At 39.5% G+C, this 22,334-nt stretch overlaps 3 protein-coding genes across 4 annotated transcripts; 1 reads left to right on the top strand and 2 right to left on the bottom strand.

Annotated features, from left to right (window-relative positions):
- Nucleotides 1-113: 113 nt before the first annotated feature.
- prorp (protein only RNase P catalytic subunit) lies at nt 114-10,906 on the bottom strand. 2 transcript variants are annotated; one of them, XM_028565982.1, is made up of 10 exons: nt 10,054-10,906; nt 9,604-9,742; nt 8,826-9,060; nt 8,418-8,713; nt 7,985-8,032; nt 7,756-7,888; nt 2,907-3,017; nt 1,043-1,191; nt 551-749; nt 114-319 (listed from the first exon to the last, which is right to left on the bottom strand). In XM_028565982.1, the coding sequence occupies exons 1-10, from the start codon at nt 10,475-10,477 to the stop codon at nt 191-193; spliced, it is 1,863 nt and encodes a 620-aa protein (XP_028421783.1). In that variant the 5' UTR covers nt 10,478-10,906; the 3' UTR covers nt 114-190. The 2 variants fall into 2 exon arrangements, with proteins under 2 accessions (XP_028421783.1, XP_028421784.1); XM_028565983.1 differs by lacking the exon at nt 10,054-10,906 and having other exon boundaries at nt 8,826-9,028; nt 9,604-9,682.
- Nucleotides 10,907-11,278: 372 nt separating this feature from the next.
- Nucleotides 11,279-17,250, top strand: ppp2r3c (protein phosphatase 2, regulatory subunit B'', gamma). The gene is made up of 13 exons (XM_028565956.1): nt 11,279-11,512; nt 11,627-11,751; nt 12,276-12,380; nt 12,498-12,610; nt 12,816-12,913; nt 13,192-13,262; nt 13,386-13,518; nt 13,781-13,836; nt 14,723-14,798; nt 15,092-15,228; nt 15,813-15,950; nt 16,100-16,159; nt 16,726-17,250. The coding sequence occupies exons 1-13, from the start codon at nt 11,446-11,448 to the stop codon at nt 16,918-16,920; spliced, it is 1,374 nt and encodes a 457-aa protein (XP_028421757.1). The 5' UTR covers nt 11,279-11,445; the 3' UTR covers nt 16,921-17,250.
- Nucleotides 17,251-17,991: 741 nt separating this feature from the next.
- On the bottom strand, nt 17,992-21,481 carry fam177a1 (family with sequence similarity 177 member A1). The gene is made up of 5 exons (XM_028566042.1): nt 21,359-21,481; nt 20,518-20,703; nt 20,071-20,137; nt 19,674-19,771; nt 17,992-19,498 (listed from the first exon to the last, which is right to left on the bottom strand). Exons 1-5 carry the CDS (start codon nt 21,425-21,427, stop codon nt 19,271-19,273), a joined length of 648 nt encoding a protein of 215 aa, XP_028421843.1. The 5' UTR covers nt 21,428-21,481; the 3' UTR covers nt 17,992-19,270.
- Between the last annotated feature and the right edge of the window lie 853 nt (nt 21,482-22,334).

The raw sequence follows: 22,334 nt of genomic DNA, 5'->3' as shown, positions 1-22,334 counted from the left end.
CTTTTTAGTTGCAATGAGATTCCAGATCATGCCACGGATGTTTGATTATTACCTAACATCTAATCAAATGGCATTTTGCTATGGCTCAAAGTTAAAGAGATCATGCCACTTAGTTATTTGTGGTAAATGATTTATTTACAAGTCTACAGTTATAAACAAAGCATATGAGTTATGATCAGTGTGACTGTGTTCAGTGCTTTGTGGTGAGGCAGAGCCATCGTTGGGGTACTTCATAGGTGCTTCTGTCCTCTGTGTCATCGAAGGGAACGTGCCACGAGTCCGCTGAAGTCTGGACAATGGTGTCATAGCTGAGAATACTCTAAACACACACACACACACACACACACACACACACACACACACACACACACACACACACACACACACACACACACACACACACACACACACACACACACACACACACACACACACACACACACACACACACACGCGCAAGTTAATTGGTATGCTTCTTTCATTCATGCCCCATTATCAACTCTCTCCTTTCATACCCTTCCCTCTTCCTCCTGCTCCTCCTCTTCCTCACCTGAAATCGGACTCTCCTGCCTGCTGCGACGTATCCATCTACTACCAGCTGGTGGCCTCTCTGCCATTTGAAGAAGAGTCGTCTGGTGGCTCCGTCTGGCAGGCAGGCCTTGTGGTCCCTCATCAGGTCCCTACTCACAAACCGACAGTGGTTCCCAGAATGCAAGGTGGCATACAGCAAGAAGGGATCATCCTCCGAACTGACAGACACATAGACCAAAAGGTGTGAGGTACACTCACTACAAATACATTTTAAAATAAGAACAAAAAGGTTGTAAATAAACAGATGCATAACCAAATAACAATGTGCTGAATGATACATATGAATTCATAATCCCTGTTCTGGTTTGTATTCTATTAAATCAGCCTCCCTCATGTTGCACGCAGCTCATTAAACATTCCCAGTAAATAGTCGGTGTTGCCTCTACTGTATAAATGTGTTTCCTATGTATTTTATATTTCATGCTAGTCTTTTTTGCTATCAGGTGCTCACATGTTTTCAGTGAAGAAGCAATGAGCTTTCTGCTGGATGAGGTTCATGTTGTGTCTCTCCCAGGATCTGGAGGGCCTCAGCATGTGTTTCCTCCCCAACACCAGAACAGTCAGGCCCTGCCCCTCCAGCTCTGACACCACCGCCAACAACTGAAACACACATTTACATACCTCAATACTTTTATTTATATTAACATTTAAAAAAGGAACATGAATATTTAAAAGGGACATGTCATGAAAAATTCACGTACATTTCAATATCTGGAAAGCCTACCAACCCACAAACAATGACATAAGTCAACCCAGTCAATTTTTGTGAGCAGCTGGAATATACAGCCCTCCAACTACCTTTGCAAAGGTGTGCCATATTTTTCTCGCAAGCCAATAACAGCAGACTGGGCTTTTCGGGATGGGGAAGCCAGGCGAAACACTTTTGTTTCATGGTGCGTTCCATTTGAACTGGAAAGTTGAAAATTTCACTTGGAACACCTGCTGAAGTCGGTTTTTCAAATCGCAGAGTCGGGAGAACCTCAGTCGTACATGCAGTTCTGTAACTGTTCACGGTTAGTTGTTTCTGAATAAATCTACTTATTGCCACAGCAAAAACTGCCACTCTTAAACAGAACAGAACTTAAACAGAGACGCACTGTACAATGAAATCTGGGGAATCGACTGCTTAACTGTTTACAGTGGCTGTAGTGAGTATGTGGGCCCTGGAGAAGCCTTTAGATGTCGTAATTTTATATTATCTAACCCAAAAAGGTTGATATACAGTATATATACAATTCTTAGTCATGCTTGTGGCATGGCTCTATAGAAGGCAATGTTGATCGGTTAGTCAGTCTACCATTCTCGTCCAGACGTTCATGTCCCATTCAGGAAAAAAAAAAATCACTAACTTTGGTGATCCTCTGACTTTTTATCTAGCACAATCATCAGGTTGAAAAGTTTAATTTGTCCAATACTTTGTTTATGATTTGTTTATCAAATACCTGCAAAACTAATGACATTCCCATCAGCCTCAGCTGTACTTTGTATTTAGTGCTAATTAGCAAATGTTAGCATGTTAACATGCTAAACGAACATGATACATATTGGCATATTTTACTGTGTATTGATAACTACCTGCTAAACATCAACATAGTATGCTGAAATTAGCATTTAGCTCCAGGACAGCTATCGACACTGCTTTCAGTGTCGACAGCGCGGCTGTATACTCTTATGTTGTGGGCTACAAATTCAGCAGGTATTTTCATATGTCATATATAGCTGTTTCGCTGCCAATTTCATTCGTACAGGAATTTGAATAAACATTTCTGTCAGTGGTCCGTATGTAAATTTATATGACTTTTGTGTTCATTTTAATAATGTATTGAGCTTTCCCATGAACTTGATGAATAGATAGGGTAATAGGTTTGACTGTTTGTACTTGGCTTTGTCTTTCAGCCAGATAACATCTGAGAAAGATGTGACATATTTTAATACACAGACAGAAGTACAGATAGTTAACACATACACACATCCTGACAGACAGACAGACAGACATGTAGGTAGACAGACAAGTAGTACTAGGTGTTGTTAAAATCAGGTATTAGCAAGTTACAAAGGCACCTCCTACACACATCTACTAACACACACTGCAGGGTTAGTCATAGTGCAACCAGCAGAAAAGCCCCTGGGTTGGACAGACATATACGTTACGTAGGGAGAAACCACTAAAATCAAGCAGCAGTAGACTGTATGTGAGCATGCCATGTGCAGAGAGGATCCTGAATAAGTGTTGTTAGACTGGTAGAAAATGTTATAATATATAAGCTTTATTCTTTTCACCTCTTTGTTGTGCATGTGTATTCGTGTTTTCTCACCGTCTCTGACTGCCTGCTTTTGTCCTTGTTGGTATTTGCTACATTCAGTCCATCTACGACCACATCAAAAGCTGGCTTCCTCTTCACAAACGCCTTGAACATCTCCAACTCCTGAACAGACACATAGATAGATAGATAGATAGAGAGAGTGATAAGGTGAGAAAACATTGGTCAGATGAGGAGTAGAGGAGAAATTGATAAAAAAATAGGAAAGTTATTCCTGAACATTGTATTGTACAAAAACACTTGAGTTTACACTCCATGACATTTCTGCTTTTTGACATTTAACCATAGAGGCTCAGAGTTATTAGAAGAAACTTATGAAAATGCAAAAAAAGGCTGAGAACAGACAAATCCAGTGAAGAATAAGTGATGCACGAGTTGCAGTGTACCTGAAGTTTTCACTATCTGTACTAACAATCTAAACTAACCAGCTAAACTAAGCATGTTAACATGCTAACATGTAGTAATTAGCACTTAACAAAAAGTACAGTTTTTAGAGATGTTTTAGTGAAAACGTAATACATTTGTCTTGCTGGATGCCAAGGGGAGAAGTCAAGGGTGTGATGGAGAAGTTAAATGAGCCCATGCTCAAGACCTCCTACTTAATAAAGAATCCCTAGGTGTAGTTGCTTAAATGAGTTTGCAATCACGGATTATTTAAAAGCCCTAATGTTGACCTTTTGAACAAAGACAATCACTAAAGTCCAGTCTATAACAGTACATTTGGGTATAGTGGCTGACTTGCTCATTTTCTGTAAATGTACAATTTGGCTGGCTGATTAACTGGATGTCTGACGTATTATGTACAGTACTGAAAATGTCCACAGATCTCTCAAACAACAGCGTCAAGGGCTTGTTCCTTATTGTGGTGTGTGGAGCGTATCTGAACCCCACCTGTCAGTTGACTGGCATGATGCTTGGCTGGTTTTCTCACTGACTGATCACAGGCCTGCCAGTAATAAATCTACCTGGCTTCTCCTTCTTGGCACTGAGATGGTAGAGGGCCAGCTGGCAGCTCAACTGACAACAGAGTACTCTGTTTTATGTTAAAGTTTAATTGTTTATAAAATGTACACACTGAGGACCTGGGACATTTTTTACAAAATGTAAAGTGGGCTACTGTCAGTGCACTCTTAGCTGTATTGTTTGTATTACATTTGGTCACACTTTATATACTTACTCCCTCCAAAGGGGCTAACGTATAGTATGTAAGTAAAAAGTCTGATGTGGAAAGATCTGTAGATATTCAACCTCTGTCTTAAACTTAATTTTAGTATAGCAGCACCTGAAAATGCAGCTAATAATCAAGTTACAATTTGTTGAATATTTTTGTGTCATCTGTGTAATATGAACACAGAAGTTAGGCTGTATCTTTGTTACAGCTTTGTACCATAACAGGAAAGTAGTGCTGTAGCTTAGAATAGGCCTTCAGCACGGGAACATTGTTAGAACTTTCACTTTTAGATAGCAGCAGTATGGAAATAGGTTGCAGTGAATTCCCCTGGACTTGAAACTTGACTGCGTGCATGCCATCACGGACGCACAATCAAATTGTGACTGTAAAAATTTAAAAAAGGTTGTAAAATTCCTCCTCTGATGGAACTGTGCTCTAGATAAAACGCCTGTTGATGCTCCAGTATCTATTTTGATTGCTTTCACTCACACCCACAGTATCGGACAATTCATTCTACAACAATGTGCAGTGGAGGCGGGCATTGGTTGAGAAGGGGCAGATGTGTGTTTTGGGTGGGAGGCAAAAGGAATTAAAGAAAAAAACTGATGAGAGAGAGTACTTGGTTATGATAGAGAAATGGTGCAGAAATAAAAAAAAAAAAAGTAATTGTAATAAAAAAAATTTGGCGAAAACAAGAACAAAACAATAAGAGCAGGAGAAGGAGGAAGAGAGAGATGGAGAGAAAGTCCGGTATAATTATCCAGGGACTTTCCAGAGCGCGCACACATACACACACACAGACACACACACACACAGACACACACACAGACACACATACAAATCAAGATAGTATTATGTATACATACCCTACAGCATGATAGTAGCAAAACCAGATAACAATATAGAGGCTAATTTTTTATGTAAGAATTTTAAAGTTATTTATTATTTTTAGTATTGAAGTACAACATTTGCATTTTAGTGAACTGAAATTGGTTACAATAAAAAAGCAGAAGACTGTATTGTGTATTGTATGTTAAAATGTTACAAATAGACAAAACTTTTTTTCTTGTTTTGGTATCTGAGGCTTGCAACACATGAAGCCCCTGTTGGTAGAAACACACATTGTATGCTGGCAGGTTATTTAGCTCCAACAGTGTGGACACAAAAACACAAAGGCAATTATACAGAGGTACAATGTAATGCAATATAGCAGAACAGTTAATCAAAAATGCAACCTTTGGGGAACTTCAAATGTTCTATTTTTGTTTCAGAAATAGGAGTGACCAAAACTATTAGAAATGTCCTTTAATATAACGCAATGCAATAAATCACCACTGGAAACTGTACATTTTTGTTGAAACTGTGTGTCAGAGAGGAGTTAAGCATAACAGATTTCACAAAGGTGGTAAATAATGGCTGTTCTGTTATTTTTCATTTAATTGCACAGGGGGTTTTACTTTTCTTGGCACTCGTAGTGTCAAAATGGATGACTTGATCTCAGTGTCTCACCATCTATCTATATATATATCTATCTGTACTTAAATTATATCATGCTTTCCTGCCTGCTGTGACGACCTTGTAATCAGCACAGACAGACAAACACAGCTCCTCTTCCTCTTTGCATTGATGCAAATCTGTTTCTGTCCCTCCCTGTATCTGTTGCTTCACTGTAGTCTGAAGCACCCTGTTTGCCCTTAAAATGAATTGCCTTAAGTTTGGAATTAATACCGTCGAGCATGTCAAGCATGTCGAGCATGTAGAGCATGTCGAGCATGTCTGTCTGTCTGTCTGTCTGTCTATCTTGGCGGGAGGTAGTTGTGGTCCAGATTCACATGGTGCTCCACATGCTGGAAATCCCCTCAATTTAACTAACTGTTGCACGAACAAACTCCCCCTGACTACCGAAAAACACAAAGGAAAACATGCAAACATTCTCTCTGTTCATAAATGAAATTTTACATATTATTAACTACATGTTACTAATGCTGCCAAGTTTCTTTTTAGAACTATTTTACGTGAATAACCTTGTTTTTAAGTTTATTGTCATTATAAAAAAAACAAAACTGAACATTCCAATCCGATGAAAAGCTTGTGCCCTGGCTCTCTCTCCACACAGACAGTGCACATTACGCATGCATGTGTTGCCCTTTTTGAAAGTATCAAGATTCTACTAGTCTGTGGGCTGAGGCTGTCTATTAAACAGGTGGTGTGACTCCTATCGTTTTGGATAATCGACTAAAATGACTGATACTCTCATTGATAAATTATCACCACGTCTGTTTCCGAAGAGAGGTGGAACAATGGTCCCTGTCACCTCAAATCATGCAATTTCCCAATTTCATGTAAAACATTGCCAACCTATTGCACAAAGCAGCAGAATAGTTTAGCTTAATGACATAGTGACATTTGGGAAATGTGCTTATGCGTTTTCTTGTAGAGATGAGACGTATCTGTCTGTCAAATATGAAGCGAATAGCATAAAGACTAAAAACAAGGGGAAACAGCTAGCCTCTAAAGCTAACTAATTATCACGCTATATCTTGTTTGTTTAATCCATACAATACATGTTCAAATGAAAATGTGTGGTTTGCTCATGTAATACAGACTATTACCATATAATACAGCATAGTAATGTTGCTTAGCCAACCAAAAAGTTAATTTTGTTTAGCTAACATACATTTTAAACTGTATCAAATGCTATTCCAGCTTAATAATGTAGCTAAGGTTCATCATTGTAACTAAACTACATTATTAAGCTGTTTAGATGCTAATACAGTAAAAAGTAATGACTCTTATGCTACCAAGCTTGAAAAGTGCAAACAACAGCGGTACTCAGCAAGTATCCGGAGTATCGTCCTCTGTGTCTGGGGCTAATTACTAAATATTAAAGTCATAACGGTCCAGAGAAATGAGTCTTTAAACCAGATGGAGAGACAGCAGCCTCACTGTGCATGACGCTACACCTAACTTCCTTACCAAAGCTGTTTTACTCTCATTTATCTAAATAGTGAACATGTTTGCTAGAGTTCACTAAGCTGTTTCAACTAACCTTACCAGCCTAGTGCTGCATGTGTACCGATGACGCCACCTAGCAGAAGTTAAAGAGAAGGAGATGGAAAGCTAATGTACAGACAGATGAGCCTCAAAATAGATGATGATTGAACAACATGGAATTTAGGATGAATTTCTTACTATTTCAAACTGAACATATCTTAAAAGTTCTCAAACTGCCGAAGCTAAAAGTTCACAGACTTTTAACACCAACCACAATTAGCATAATGTATTATTAATTATGTACCGTTTTAATCCAAAGGTTAATAAGAATGTAGATCATATTGCCATCATATTGACAAACTGCGAGCGCAAATCAATTAATGCAACGTAATATCAAATATATTATAAACTGTTAATACCAATTTATATTTCACAGCTGCAGACATTGAAATTAAATTAAAAATAAACCTGCATACTATGTCTTCAAGTCATGGTAGAAATGTATTTAAGCTATTTAAATGCTCTTTATGACCTTATATTTTAAATCATTAGAGACTTATTCAGAGTTCTTAAGGACCCGTGGAAACTGTGTGTGTGTGTGTGTGTGTGTGTGTGTGTGTGTGTGTGTGTGTGTGTGTGTGTGTGTGTGTGTGTGTGTGTGTGTGTGTGTGTGTGTACCTCTGGTGTAGTCTTATTAAAAACATCTCGTCCCTGAATGATGTCAGCCATCACTCTGTCTTTTAGCTGTTGGTACTCCTCAGCAGTCAGCTGGATGGACTCCAACTCAGACCCACAACACCTACATAAACCCCTAAACACACACACACAAATATACACACACATTAACTATTCTGCCCAAATAAGGGGTTTTAAAGATTCATGTTGAGGTAGGAAGTGGTGTAATTACTTTGGGGTGGCGCTGGTCCAACTTCCTGTCCATATCTGTCCTGTGAGACTGAAGAGGAGGAGAGGGATGGAGAATCGAGGAATGAGAGCGAGGAGTTATGGATTAAGGTGGATAATAATAGATGAGATTGTGTTAAGTTCCCACCAACAAAAGAAAATAAATTCAGGAATGAATGTTGGTTTGCAAGGGAGGAAAGAAAAGGGAAAATCACCTAAAATGTATTCATAAGCCATATTTTAAAGCAGCACTTTTTTAACTCCTGACTGATCAAATAATAGCTTGTCAGTCAATCGGTTATGTTTTTATATTTGATGATATCATATTTAAAGCCACAGTTTAAAGAACGGATGCTGCTTAATTTTGAAAATTGTATTATATGCATCCAGCCTCATTTTCCCACCTAACCCTCAGTGTCTTTGTCACTCTCCCGTACCTTTCAAACCAGGTCTTAATGCTGCCGGCAAGGCTGTGTTGGGGGTAGATCTGGTTGTTCCTCATGTAGAGCAGAATCCCCTGCAGCCTCTCCTGGTGCTCAGACTGAGACATGCCCTCTGCCTCCGTCTCATTTGTCTTCCCCACTCCCTTAAACAGAGTGTCCCAGGTCTCCTGGTGCGGGCTCAGTCCCTTTTCAATTAATTCATCATAAAGAGCCCAGGCAGTGGTCGTGTCACCATTTAACATCGCTGCTGTGATAATGTCGCCATAGTTGCGTGGTGATGGGGTAAAGACCTGTCAGGATAGCCGTAAAACCAGGTGAGGATAGAGTAGGGATGTCACGTCCTCCAGCGCCAATATGAGTTTAAAGTGATTTTTAAGTAACAACAATCAAAACACTGTTCACCTTCTTAACCTCATGCAGGATGCTGACAGCCTCCCTCCATCTCGCCGTCCGGCTGAAGGACTTGATAAAGAGGCTGGACGCTCCGGTGTCCAGAGAATGGAAACTTCCCCGCATAATGTCATAGACATCGAACACCTCGGAGTCGTGGCCGCTCCTCACACACAGCGTCAGGTACCGTAGTAACAGCTCATAAGACAGGGTTCCTGTTTCCATTGCAACAAAAGTCAGTAGGGACCTGTGGTAGAATGATGCAGTACATGTTTGTAACATACACATACTTAACAACATGCATATTCTTTTGGATTTATTGTTTATTTATTTTTTAAGATTATGTTTGGGCTTTTTTTGCCTTTAATTGATAGGACAGCTGTAGACAGGAAAGAGGGGGGGAGAGAGAGGGGGGAATTGAACCCGGGCCACTGCGGTAAGGACTGAGGACTGTCTAGGTTTATGTATGCACCATCTGCTAAGGCAAATTCCTTGTAAGTATTAATTACCTGGCAATAATTCCTTTCTGATTCAGATTAAATCATTGAGCATTATGGCACACCTGCCTTGCTTAAATTTTCCTCTTTAGGGTTATTTGCAATGACATTAAAATGATAGTTCTTGAGATGTAATCCAACATGCTAAAATATAAGGTAGCAATGGTTTTCTTCTCCACTTGGACAAAAACAACAGGCATAAAATGAACAGACATAATGTAAAAAATCCTATTTACTGTTAGGACAAATGGACAAAAAAAACCAGACACATAAACACACTAATTTGCTCTTACTTGGCGATATCCAGATCTCCCCCGGAGGTGAACAGCGCACACATCATCTGGATGTCAAAGCGTTGCGGATTTCCCAGAGACTCCTTCAGCTTTCTCCACTCTGCAGCAGTGAGCGGCCGGTCGGGAGGATGCACCTTTGCTGTGAAACATTTATGCTTCGGTGAAGGAAACTGAAACAATTTTTACAAAACACTTTCATAGATTCATTTAGACTTCATAAGGCAGAAGGAAAACATCATTTAAAATACTTAGTCATCCGAGTGTCTATTAAGCAAAAAGAAAAAACATGGAATTATGTGTGTGTAAGTATTTGAACTGCCTTGTTCCTGCACACAATTTTTTTTCTGTATTAAGCACCAAAAAAGTCTGACTATAAGAGAGAAACGAGGCTTTGCTGCATGTAAAAAGACACCCTCCTACTAAGTCACACATAGTTCCAGTCGGTCGTACCTGCTCCTCTAGTGGTCCTCCCTTCAGGCTCCCCTACATACTGCTTCCTCTTCAGCATCTCTGCCGTCCTCTTTGCCGTCCCAGCAGCAAACACAGATTTGGGGAAGGAAGGCCTTTGCCAAAGAGTGGACCTCTTACCTTTTCCATTTACAGCACCATCCCATAATTCCTCTTCCCTACATCTGATGGTGCTATTTTTTACTCCCCCCTGTCCATTAGTCCGTCCACTGTTGCTTTTGTCTGTCTGCCTGCCACCTGGGTTGGGCTTAGTGTCTCTGGTGCACAGAAAACGTGCCGAGAGAGGCAGCTGTGATGACTTGCACAGAGAAGGATTGAGTGTGAAGAAAGCTACACTTCCCTGGTGAAAGAAAGGCTTTAACGGTTTTAGGCATATTCTGACCTTTAGTATCAAGGTGGAGCCCATGTTGGCCTCTGGGTTTGTGAGAACGTAATGTTGATTATCTATAACTAAGCTTCACATTAACTTGAGTTATACACCAGCTATAACCCTTAATTGGGCATACACAAAGTGTAGAAACACGTATTTCCCAAACCAACTGACCTAAGATCATCACATGCTGTGAATCAATAACCTGGAGAGACTAGCCAGCTAACCTTGCTGTTTTCCAAATGCCATTAGTTACTTAAAGATAACTATCACTCTCTCGTTTGCTCTAGGTATGATTATAACTATTTAAAAGCGACTCACACTTCCACTCGATATCCAAATTAAATACCTAGCTTCTTTCTTTCTCCATAACTTCATGGACAAACACAACTGTAGGCATGACTCGAGTCGCACACCTTGACGTCATCAACGCTCGACAGCTCCGTTTGTAAACTGCGTCTAGTATGTAAAGATAACCAGAGAAAGACCGGAATAAGCTATTTGGTTTTTAATCACTTTAAACCATAGACTGCATAAAACAATTCTTTAAATACAGTCTATGCTTGAAACACAACAAATAAAACATATTTGAAGAATAGTTTGGAAAAATATGAATTCACATTAATTTCCTTCTTGTGCCTCCTCTCTTAGAAATGTTGGTTTTAAATACACTAGGAGACAATAATTCATTATTGCAGTGACAACTTTGCAATGAATATGTTTATTTGAATTGATAGAAACTGTTATTACCTAATACATGTACTTCGCTGCGTGGGGTTAGCGTTTTCCCAAATTGTCAGACCTACAATGTATTTTAATTACGCTTTTATTTTGAATTCTGTAATTCAAACCGGAAGCCACGTCCTTGTTTATACAGCAACTTGACGTTGTCCCATTTTTGGCTAGCTTGGTTACTTTTGTACACTAGTCTACTTTACACTGTTTTTGACTTTTGGGATAGAAATGTTAAACTGACGAACGATAAGATTCACTTCGCAGCAGGTATGGCTAAAGAAAAACAGCCTCCATGGTCGGATATTTTGAAAAGGAGGTTGGCAAACACCAAAAAAGGTGAGACAAAATGTAAACTAACGTTACAGACTGGCTAACATTCGCTACTTTGGATTGATAGCTAGCTAAGTCAACATGAACGTGTTACTGATCTGTGTCCCTGTTGCTGTACAGATGAGAAAAGCGACGAGGAAAAGAAAGCAGAAGAAACTGAGCTGTTCACCAAATATTACACAGAGTGGAAGGGAGGAGGCGACAAAGACAAGTCCTACAAGAACATCCCACGATTTTACTACAGGGTATTATTGAAATACACAACATAAACCCAATAAAAAGTGTTGTCATTCATGTCATTTTGATTGTGTTACGGTACAAGACAGATGATTGAACTCTTAGTCATCACTAAATTACATTGACACAATCTGCCAAACAAATGTCCTTTTCTATTTGAAGAAAACAATTACATTTCTGCCCCCAAATAACACTACAACTACAATATTAGGTTGGACAAGTTACTGTATGGCAGGACACCCTCAATTATAAATCAACTCAGCTGTTTGACAGAGGATTTTAACCGTGGTGATAATGCTCTTACATTACAGTGGGATAGAACAGTAATATTGAAACACGGTTGATGGTGGTAGTGCTGATGAAGATTATGATGTTGATTGTGTTATTACTGATGTGTAGTTGCCAGCTAAGTACAAGGTGCCACCTTACAGGCTTGCTGTTAAATGAAGGAGATGTGCAGAAATGAAAATAGGGTGGTGGTGGTGGTGGTGGTGGTGGTGGTGGTAATGATGATGATTTTGTTGTTCTGCAGCTACCAGCAGAGGATGAAGTATTACTTCAGAAACTGAGAGAGGAATCCAGAGCTGTCTTCCTCCAGAGGAAGAGCAGAGAACTGCTGGATAATGAGGAACTACAGGTACAACACACGCACACTTAGTCAGTCACAACATAATGACTTACTTAGGCATGAATAACACCACTGTAGGATACTTATTTTGTGTCCATCTAAGTTTTTTTACTTGTCTTTCTGTAGAATCTGTGGTTTCTGCTTGATAAGCACCAAGTGCCTCCAGTGAGTGGGGAGGAGGCCATGATTAGCTATGAAGCCTACCTACAGGTGGGAGAAAAGGCCGGGCCCAAGTGCAAGTAAGTAACAGGAAATAGAGGTTTACTGGCAACAGCCCAGTTTCAGTAAAACCCCCTGGCCAATCTTGTTTTATGTGGTTTTTATGTTATAAAAAAACAATGTTAATAGCAGATGTGAAAGGGGAAAACCTGGCTTTCGGATCAAATAGGATAAGGTAATAAAAAGTAACAATGTCTCTCCTCTTCTCTTCTCTTTTTCCTTCAGTAAATTCTTCACAGCCAGAGTGTACTCCAAGCTGCTCCACAGCGACCCTTACGGCAGGATCTCCATCATGCAGTTCTTTAACTACGTCATGAGGAAAGGTCCGGACCTTAATTTTTTTGTCTTTTGTATATGTTCATCAGTGAGCAAAAAGATAAACAAGTAAAATATATCTTGAGAAGGTAGAACAACAAACAAAACGGCATCTTTACAGTCAACTGATAAAAAATGTTGAACTTAGTTTACATTAAGATCTTTCCTTTGATATTTGGTTTGGTTAGTAATCTTCCAACTCCTATTTACTCAACTGCATTAATCTGAACTGGTGAAAATTCTTGTCACTGAGTGTTGCTCAATTATATTCCCTCTGTGCATCTAGTATGGCTGCATCAGACCAGGATAGGTCTGAGTCTGTATGATGTAGCAGGACAGGGTCACCTCAGAGAGTCAGTAAGTATTTCCATCACTAACCACACATTTAAAAAAAAATTCCTCATCAAAGTAATGTGCAGCCAGTAGAAGAATAGTGGTTTGCATTAGTACTGAAATAAAAAAAAAAGAAATTCTGTATAGGATCTTGAGAACTACATCCTGGAGCTGATCCCCACTCTGCCTCAATTGGATGGACTGGAGAAGTCCTTCTACTCTTTCTACGTCTGCACCGCTGTTCGCAAGTTCTTTTTTTTTCTCGACCCCCTCCGAACAGGTGAGCCTGAGCCCCACACATGGTGAAAATGTATCTCTGCAGGAAAATGTTGAATAATCAATGTCAAAGGGTAGTATTAACTATTTTAAATGGTCAATAAGGACAGAGGTAATAGGTGAAGACACATGTCCAGAGAGAAGTAATATCTGTGGCTATAATGTGTTTATAAAGAGAACACTTTGGGTTTACAGAGACTGAGTTTACAAAGTCAACAGCTTTTTCTTTACTGAGGGTGTTGGGTTTCTGCTTTTTTCTTCTTCAGGAAAGATTAAAATCCAGGATATATTGGCCTGCAGTTTTCTGGACGACTTGTTGGAGGTAGAATTTTTGTATCACTCACATTTCGTAAAGGTCCCATGGCATGAAAATTTCACTTAATGAGGTTTTTTAACATTAATATGAGTTCCCCCAGCCTGTCTATGGTCCCCCAGTGGCTAGAAATGGTGATAGGTGTAAACCGAGCCCTGGGTATCCTGCTCTGCCTTTGAGAAAATGAAAGCTCAGATGAGCCGTTTTGGAATCTGCTTGTTATGAGGTCATAAGGAGCAAGGTTACCTCCCCTTTCTCTGCTTTGCCCGCCCAGAGAATTTGGCCAACCCATGAGAGAGAGAGACATCATGGCTTTCAAACGAGAAAAGTGGCAGTTGGTCAAGGCCACACCCCCACCCTCCACCTTGCCCCTCCCACTCTCCTCCTCAATAGCTTCAGACACAGAAATGGCACATACTAGGGAAAGCTCATTGTGGGACTGGCTTTAGTGGCTGTAGTTCTGCACCAAAGCTGAATTTCGGGAAAGAGACTTCAGATACAGTATTAGGGGACCACTAAGGTCTATATAAAAGCATCCAAAGAGCACCATGTCATGGGACCTTTAACCTTTTATAAGTCCATTACTTTTTTTCCCACAACCCCTGCTGTGTTAATTCATACTTTGCAATCAACTGGGTAGGTATATGTAATAAAATGTTACAAGTCACAAGTAGGTTTCTACTCTACCTCTCCCTTTTTTTAAAGGGACAAATATCGGAATTGACTGTAATGGTAATACAGTCCCTGAAAGATGTGCCATTTTGTAGCTGTGTTGTATGAATTAATGCATTACAAGGCAAATTAATTATGCGATATTCCCACAAGTAAAGACCAGCTGATGCCATTTCTTGTTATGCTCTCTCACATTCTTATTCCTCTTCCTCTGTGCCCTTAGTTAAGAGATGAGGAGCTTTCTAAAGAGAGTCAGGAGTCCAACTGGTTTTCAGCCCCCTCGGCTCTCCGAGTCTACGGTGAGAAAACGTCTGAGTGAGAATGTCAACTTTCCAATCTCCCATCAAGTGTTCATGATTTTTAAATGATCCTCTGGAATAACGTATTATTTTATCTCTGCCAGCTAAATTAAAAGACTTTGGTGGGCGGAGTGTGAATCTGGGATTCAGGGTCAATAGAAATAAAGTACCTCTGGGGTGTCTATGTAAGAAACCAGATCAGTAAAGATCACAGACTGCAGCCTGTCAGTGGCTGAGCTTGTGGTTCTGTTATTACTGGATTTTTTTTTTACAAATCTTTTTTGTCTCTACAGGCCAGTACCTCAACCTGGATAAGGACCACAACGGAATGTTGAGCAAAGAGGAGCTTTCGCGCTACGGCACAGCTACTCTCACCTCCGTCTTCTTGGACAGGGTGTTTCAGGAGTGTCTCACCTACGATGGAGAAATGGTACAATCAAATCCAGTACACATACAGTACATACAGATGGGTGACAAATTAAAAGGACAGCTTCAGTGATCCTCGTCATTCATTCTACGAGTTTCTGGAACTCTATTGGAATCTAGTGGTGTCTAATTGATGGTGGAGAGCGCTGTCCAACACATCAGTCCGAAACCTCCCAATGATGGTCAACTGGGTTGAGATCTGGTGTCTGTGAAGCTCAGAGCAAACTATTCACATCATTTACATACTCATCAAACCTTTCAGTGACCCCTCATGACCTGCAGTTACGTTCATTCTCTCATTTATTCAGGGTTTTCTTTTAATTGCTCGCCTGTCTCTATGTTATGTTCAACTAAACTCATAATGTTGACCTGGAGCTGCTCAGTGAGTGATCACAGTGTGTCCTCTCTGGGCAGCTGACACACACACATTTGATGGCACTGACTTTTTAATGTTGAGAATGATATGGCATTGGTCCAAATCTCTTCTCTGTGCATCATTTTAGATGTTAGTTTTGCAGACTTCTGTTCGCTGGTTTTCAATAGGATACTTAAAGTAAGAATTATTGTGTCCTTCTTCTTCTATCTTAGGACTATAAGACCTATCTGGACTTTGTATTGGCGTTGGAAAACAGGAAGGAGCCAGCAGCGTTACAGTATATTTTTAAACTTTTGGACATGGAGAATCAAGGATACCTCAACGTCTTCTCCCTCAACTATTTCTTCAGGGTAAATTCTCATTCTAGCTCCTGACTATAACCCCCTCGTTAAGGCTAGGACCTAGCTAGTATTTGTTTCTACGAGGATCGGAAATACAAGATCACACTCACTGTGTTGTGTCCGTGTTTCATGATACCGCTGTGTGCTTTGTTCTTCAGGCCATTCAGGAGCAGATGAAACTCCACGGTCAGGAGCCTGTCACCTTCCAGGATGTAAAGGTATATTGTGTACACACACACACACACACACACACACACACACACACACACACACACACACACACACACACACACACACACACACACAGTTCAGTCAAGTTTCTTTAACACGCCAATCCTTTTGCACAACCTTGCTCTAATAATGGCGGCAATGTGGTGCTTTAAAGGTCCAGTGTGTAACACAAACTTGTCCTTTTTCATGAATATTTACCACCACCTTCAATTCCAAGTATTCCTATTGGCTTGACATTTTACATTTGCATTTGCATGAACTGTGGTAGACGCTCCATATTCAAATTTCAGGAACAGGAGTCTTCTTCTTCTTCGCCCAGAAAAAGAAAAAGGATATTGAAAAGGGCAAGAGACCGGCTTTTTGAGGCGTGAAGGCTACCGTAGCTGTAATACGTACTTTGAACTGCGTGGCGTGAGAGTGTTGATTGCGATATATGGTCTCAACGCTAGATGGGAGAAATTCCCACATTGTTTGTTTTGGGGTAAAAGACAAATTCTTTGTTTTGGGGTAAAAAAGAAAAGACATGAACATTTGGATCACTGCCTCTCCTCAGGATGAGATCTTTGACATGGTGAAGCCTAAAGACCCCTATAAGATCACTCTCCAGGACTTGGTGAACAGTTGCCAGGGTGACACCGTCACCAGCATCCTGATTGACCTCAACGGCTTTTGGACCTACGAGAACAGAGAAGTGCTGGTCGCCAACGACAACGACGGAAGCAGCACAGCTGATCTCGACGACAGCTGAAGATGATTTGGGGTTGAGGTGTAGTAGAAAGAAGAGACACTCCTATTACCAAAAGGTCACAGTTTCACTCCCAACCTGAAAGCACTGAAATGAAGTGAACGGAACTTTTACTGCTGACTCTCTGGTTCAGTTTGAGCTAAATGTCTACATTGTGAAAGCCTTGAGGAAATGAATAGAGAGATGGATAGAGGAAAGCCAGACATAGTGCTTTGTGTTCCTGCCTGTTATTTTCCTGTAAAGACCACGTTTTTGTCATTGACCCCTTTTTATGAAATAAATGTTTCCCTTTTCTTTTGTATAATAGAAGTACCTCATTATTTACACCCGCTCAAATTGAACATGCGTGAGAAAAAAGCCCATTTACGTACGTTAAATCATTTTCTAACAATTTTGCCGTATCAACTTAAAAGGTGACGATATAGCAACGCTTTGTTCACAGCATGTTTTTATTGCCGTGTCTTACTTAGTTTTAATGCCGCACGTGATAAAGCTACCATTAAAGGGGCTGTACTCAAAATACTGCATAAAATTGTGGGCTGGGATTTAGGGGGTGCGTGATATATCGACTCAATATCGTTATTGAAATACCTTTTTGTGAAGACAAAAAACACAGATGACAATTCAAAATATATCAAGAGACAATAAAACGGAACGAATCAAAGAAGCGAAAGAACAGTTGTGTCCTGTTCTCTTTATTTTATACTGTACAACCAGTAAAACAGGTCCTGTTCTATAGACATGGTCCTTATTTATTCATACTCAGATTACGACACACACAGAGGGAGTGTGACTTCTCTACTCAGGACACCATTACTCCACTATATGTTTACAAAACAAATATTTGTTTACTGCTATATTAATGTTCTCAATGTCGTGTACAGCCCCTTTTAATGAAACTTTCTAGGAAGTAAAACAGGTGGTTAATTCCTTTATAACACAATGGGAGAACTGTGAAATAAGTCATTTATTATATAATGCATAATAATGAAAAAAACAAAAGTCGACCTTTTGAATGTTTAAAAGGTTTTATTAACACAAAGAAAATATAAATATGTATACATATTCATTAAAGGTTTGTTAAAATAACATTTGCATATATTGTCCCTTTACAAATAAAAAAGCGTAAATCAGATCCTTTGACTAGTAAAAGACCACCAAGTGTTATTAACATACTTATAGTCGGATTTGTTGGGATTTCACTTTCATTACATCTTTAAAGCCCATTTAAAAAATCTCATTTTCCAAAGAGGTGTTTGTCATTTCTCTGCATCTGCGCCGCTCCTGTCTAAACACGGCTGCTCTGAGATTTGAGGCCTGTCACCACACAACCATGTCAGTGGATACAAATAATCACTAAGAAGCTTATGATAGCTCAGTCTCTGCAGAACGCCTGCTGCGCAGCTAAACACTCATATCAAACGCTTCCAAAAGGACACTTGAAGAATGAACCCTCAACACACACATGGAGACAGTAGCACTGTACGTGTGCAACTTTTCATGCCTTTAGTCACCAATACATTTGTGCACTAGCAGATTGTAAAAGATTTAAATTATTATTTAATCCAAATTGGCTAACAATTTGCACTTTGGGCATTTCCTACAGATAACAATTTGCACTACAAGTTGTTTCTGTTAGTCAACCGATTTAAGAAAGAAAGCAGATTATTTTCTTTGAGGTTAGTAGTGAAGTCAATTTGAACAACCAACTGCTGCTTCTTGCCCGGCTTTAAATTTCATTTGCATAAATCAACCTGCACAACAACATCCGAGCGGTGCTGTGATGTAGCAAACTTCATCTTAAAAGACACTGTCGTGCACAGGAGGTTTTTCAAGTCTATCAATACGCTATGCACAATGACCTGTAGTACTATGGCTGATAGAGGACAGCTGATAGCTGTGAGCTCATTCACTTGCACTATAGAAGACTGTGATACAATACAGACCCAAGTACTGTACCAAGATCAAGCACAGATACTTGGATATCGTGGTGAAATCGAAACTGACTATGTCTCAATAAGATTAACACCCAGCATTTATTTTACTTTCAACTGATTCCAATTCAAAGGGAGTTGAGCCCAGTCCCATTCTGGTCAACAAATAGTTAAATGAGTCTCTCTCGGTCTTGCATATTATTTTAAACTATACACACATTTACATTCACAGATAAGGCAAACGCAGTCACTTCCACAGCCCTTTAAGTTTGTCCCTGCACTGTATACTAAGATCTCTTTTTAAAATAAAAGCATAGAAAAATAAGAGTATCATTAATCTACGCAGCTTAGTTAATTTAAGGTTTTGCCAATGGATCAAAATGTGTGCCTATTAGTGGTTTGTCTGCGAGTATCAGTTTTCAGGAAGGGAGGGAAGAAGGGACTCTGTTGGTGTCTGCAGTGTGGAGAGGAGGTTCAGGTTTGAGCTCAAAGCTAATGTTTACAAAGGAGGCTCCAGACGCTTCTGGCTGCTCCACAGTAGCAGGATGAGGATCATCGCGAGGATCATCCTGCTCACCTCTTCTTTGCTCCGCAAACCTTCGCTCCGCCGTCTCAGCCAGATGGTTCTCCTCCTCTTCCTCCTCCTCCTGCAGGAGAACACCAGTGTGGGTTGCATTTAATACTAACAATAATTATTTGACAGTTGATGTTTGTGTTCTTGCTCCTGCATCTCTGTGTACAGTAAACAGCTGTAGGTGTGACTTTACTTATATTTACATATGAAATTGACATATGAAACTCAAGGATGTGCATGTGTCCTACCTCTTTTTTTATACGATAGTATTCATCGATAGCATACTGGTATTTAGGAGTAGTGATGCCGAACAGAGAGGCCAGTTTCTCTCCCATGTAGTCACACACTAAAGGAAACACACACACACAAAATAAAGAGATCTTCCAACTCTTGGCACAGCTTTTTTTGTGATTATCACTTTTCAAGTATGACACAAGCTGTCAAATACGTTCTCTTACATTCCTGTTAAGCATCTCATTTGTACAGTTTGCTAATACTCCAGTATTTCTGCAGAGAATTTATAACATTTCCTGACTTCGTCTGTCTAGGAAAACACCTCTGAAAACTTGTGATATTTTATTACCTAGTAAGATGTGATTGGTCCTTGCTAGCATGAATGCCAACTGAGACAGTAGATGACTTTACCTGAGATAGTGGAGGTGCCCATTCTCCACATGTGGAACCAGAAATATGGACCCCAGGTCAGTTTGGACTAAAACACATATGAAGAGAACATGACAATTAGACCACACATCTGCTGGTCAAACACACAAAAAAAAATTGACCTAAGATTACATCTCAAGCATAATTTAAAAGCATATTTTATACTTGTCTACATAAAGCAGCAGTGCAGTTAGTGATAAGAAACATCGCCCTTCGCTGCGACTTGTTTTGAGATTAATTGCCCGACTGGAATGGATTCGCAGGTGACCAGCCAATTAGATTGTCTTGCCACACAGGCCTTAGAGAAGGGTTGCTCTAATGCAAACACCACCCACAGGATATATGCCTTACAACTGAGGCTATTTTAGTATCTGTAAATGCCTGATGGTTTCAGTCAAGTGACTTTAAGACGTTTTGATTTCAGCCTACCTGATCTACAGTGATGACATCTCTCTTGACAGGCTCCTCCACTTCCTCCTCTTCATCGGTGCTGTACTCCTCCATGGTCTCTCCACTGGCAAAGAAGATGGTCCTGCGGGGAACCTTCACCCTCCCATGCCTCCCCTCAGAGTCACCCATTTCCACCGTCTCAAAGTCTGTCGCCGCTCCTGTCCTCTGTCAAAACAGTAAAAACATTAGGGGTGCACGATTCAGAAAATGCCACAATTCGATTTGATATCAATTTTCAGGCTCAAGATTTGATTCGAAATCGATTTTCGATTCAAAAACGATTCTCGATTAAGCATGTGATTGCAGTAGACATACAATTAAAAAACATTTTTTTTATCAATTTTGAATCGGTAGAGCTTGAATCACGATTCAAATGTGAATTGATTTTTTGCACACCCTTAAAAAAACATGTATATGATGTCACGCCATTATTATTAGTAATGTACAGTATATTAATATTAGCTTTTGTTTGATTTGTAAATGCACCCTCATGGCAGAATGAACTCATAAACAACAAATCAATACCTAACAAAAACGTTATATGTATTATACTTTTTACCTCATTATGTAATGTAGCTAGCTACAGTAAATTAAGTAAATTAAATCGTCCCAAATGTTATGACAGACACCGGTCAACGTTACCAATGAAAAGCACTGGTTCCTAAGTTAACGTTAACGCTACCTAGCTTACTTTAGCTAACGTTACTTTGGGTTTGTTGACGGTTAACGTTAGCTTCTAAGCTAAGGAAGTAATTCTTAAAAGTCTATTTTATCATTCACAAACACGAAAAGTGGCGAAAGTAGTATCGCACGGACTAACCTTATCATTTTCCATAGTTTGTCCCAGTGAAACATTGACATTAGTTAAATACAACGACAAATCTGCCATCACAGTCACTTCTTCCACCTCATCACGATCTGGTTGTCTGGTTACTGCTAGCACCACTTCCTTTCTGATTTCTTCAGAATAAAAGCTTTTTGTGCAAAAAAACGGTTTGTTTGACAGCAAATTCAGCCCTACTGTACGTTCTTGATTTTGGTGGTAACTGTAAGTTCTGCACAATATGAATTCCCTTCCCACTTTTCAATAGAGACATATAGTTTACATACTCTCCTTAAGGAAATGTTTTTTAATGATCGTCAATAAACCAAGAAACAAGAAATAAACATTAAACCTATTGTTTATCAATATTTACACATATAATTAAACACAATCAGTGTGCATCTCTAGAGAAAAATTAAAACAAATAAACAATTGTGCAATTCTGAATGCAGGACGTTTACCTGTAATTTAGTGTTTTTACAATGTGGTATTGCTTATTGTACATAAGTAAAGAATCTAAATTATGTAATGCTGATTATACATATTCTTTACTGTAGTATACATTACACAGATAATCTGTGGTAAAATATGATTCACCATTTATCTTTTTTAACAGCAGGCATTTTGACTTATCACAGTTGGAAAAGTAGACTAAAGGTGTTACAAATAACATTAATGATGGCTTTGTTCTAATTATGTGTTTGAGTAAGATATGACAGTGAGACAGTGAGTCAGCATGTTTAATACAAGCACCCTGAAACTTAAGTAACTAAATGGAATTTAGCCATCATTAATTTGACTATTTTCACATGTGCTTTGCTTTGTCAAAATATCTCCTGTGAAAAAAAAAAACTCTTGTGCTGACACTTGATTCTTCATACAAAAATGTTTTTAGTCTGTGTGTGGTTTTATATGTTTATAATAAGAGGGACCTAGAGAGTCAATTCAGCAAATCCGGAGGAATGAAGATGCT

Source organism: Perca flavescens, chromosome 20, assembly GCF_004354835.1.
Source record: "Perca flavescens isolate YP-PL-M2 chromosome 20, PFLA_1.0, whole genome shotgun sequence".
Taxonomy (NCBI): domain Eukaryota; kingdom Metazoa; phylum Chordata; class Actinopteri; order Perciformes; family Percidae; genus Perca; species Perca flavescens.
The sequence above is the reverse complement of the archived record's forward strand: the minus strand, read 5'-3'. Positions and strand labels throughout refer to the sequence as shown.

What these genes read in the sequence shown, in the direction of transcription:
- prorp (XM_028565982.1), bottom strand. Translation starts at nt 10,477, where the DNA reads ATGGGCTCCACCTTGATACTAAAGGTCAGAATATGCCTAAAACCGTTA. An exon ending in GGAGATCTGGATATCGCCAA is followed by an intron (nt 9,061 to 9,603) that starts GTAAGAGCAAAT and finishes ATTCTACCACAG; the next exon opens with GTCCCTACTGACTTTTGTTG. An exon ending in TGGACCAGCGCCACCCCAAA is followed by an intron (nt 7,889 to 7,984) that starts GTAATTACACCA and finishes GTGTGTGTTTAG; the next exon opens with GGGTTTATGTAGGTGTTGTG.
- ppp2r3c (XM_028565956.1), top strand. Translation starts at nt 11,446, where the DNA reads ATGGCTAAAGAAAAACAGCCTCCATGGTCGGATATTTTGAAAAGGAGG. An exon ending in GTTGGCAAACACCAAAAAAG is followed by an intron (nt 11,513 to 11,626) that starts GTGAGACAAAAT and finishes GTTGCTGTACAG; the next exon opens with ATGAGAAAAGCGACGAGGAA. An exon ending in TCTCGACCCCCTCCGAACAG is followed by an intron (nt 13,519 to 13,780) that starts GTGAGCCTGAGC and finishes TTTCTTCTTCAG; the next exon opens with GAAAGATTAAAATCCAGGAT.
- fam177a1 (XM_028566042.1), bottom strand. Translation starts at nt 21,427, where the DNA reads ATGGCAGATTTGTCGTTGTATTTAACTAATGTCAATGTTTCACTGGGA. An exon ending in AAACTATGGAAAATGATAAG is followed by an intron (nt 20,704 to 21,358) that starts GTTAGTCCGTGC and finishes CTGTTTTGACAG; the next exon opens with AGGACAGGAGCGGCGACAGA. An exon ending in ACTATCGTATAAAAAAAGAG is followed by an intron (nt 19,499 to 19,673) that starts GTAGGACACATG and finishes GTTCTCCTGCAG; the next exon opens with GAGGAGGAGGAAGAGGAGGA.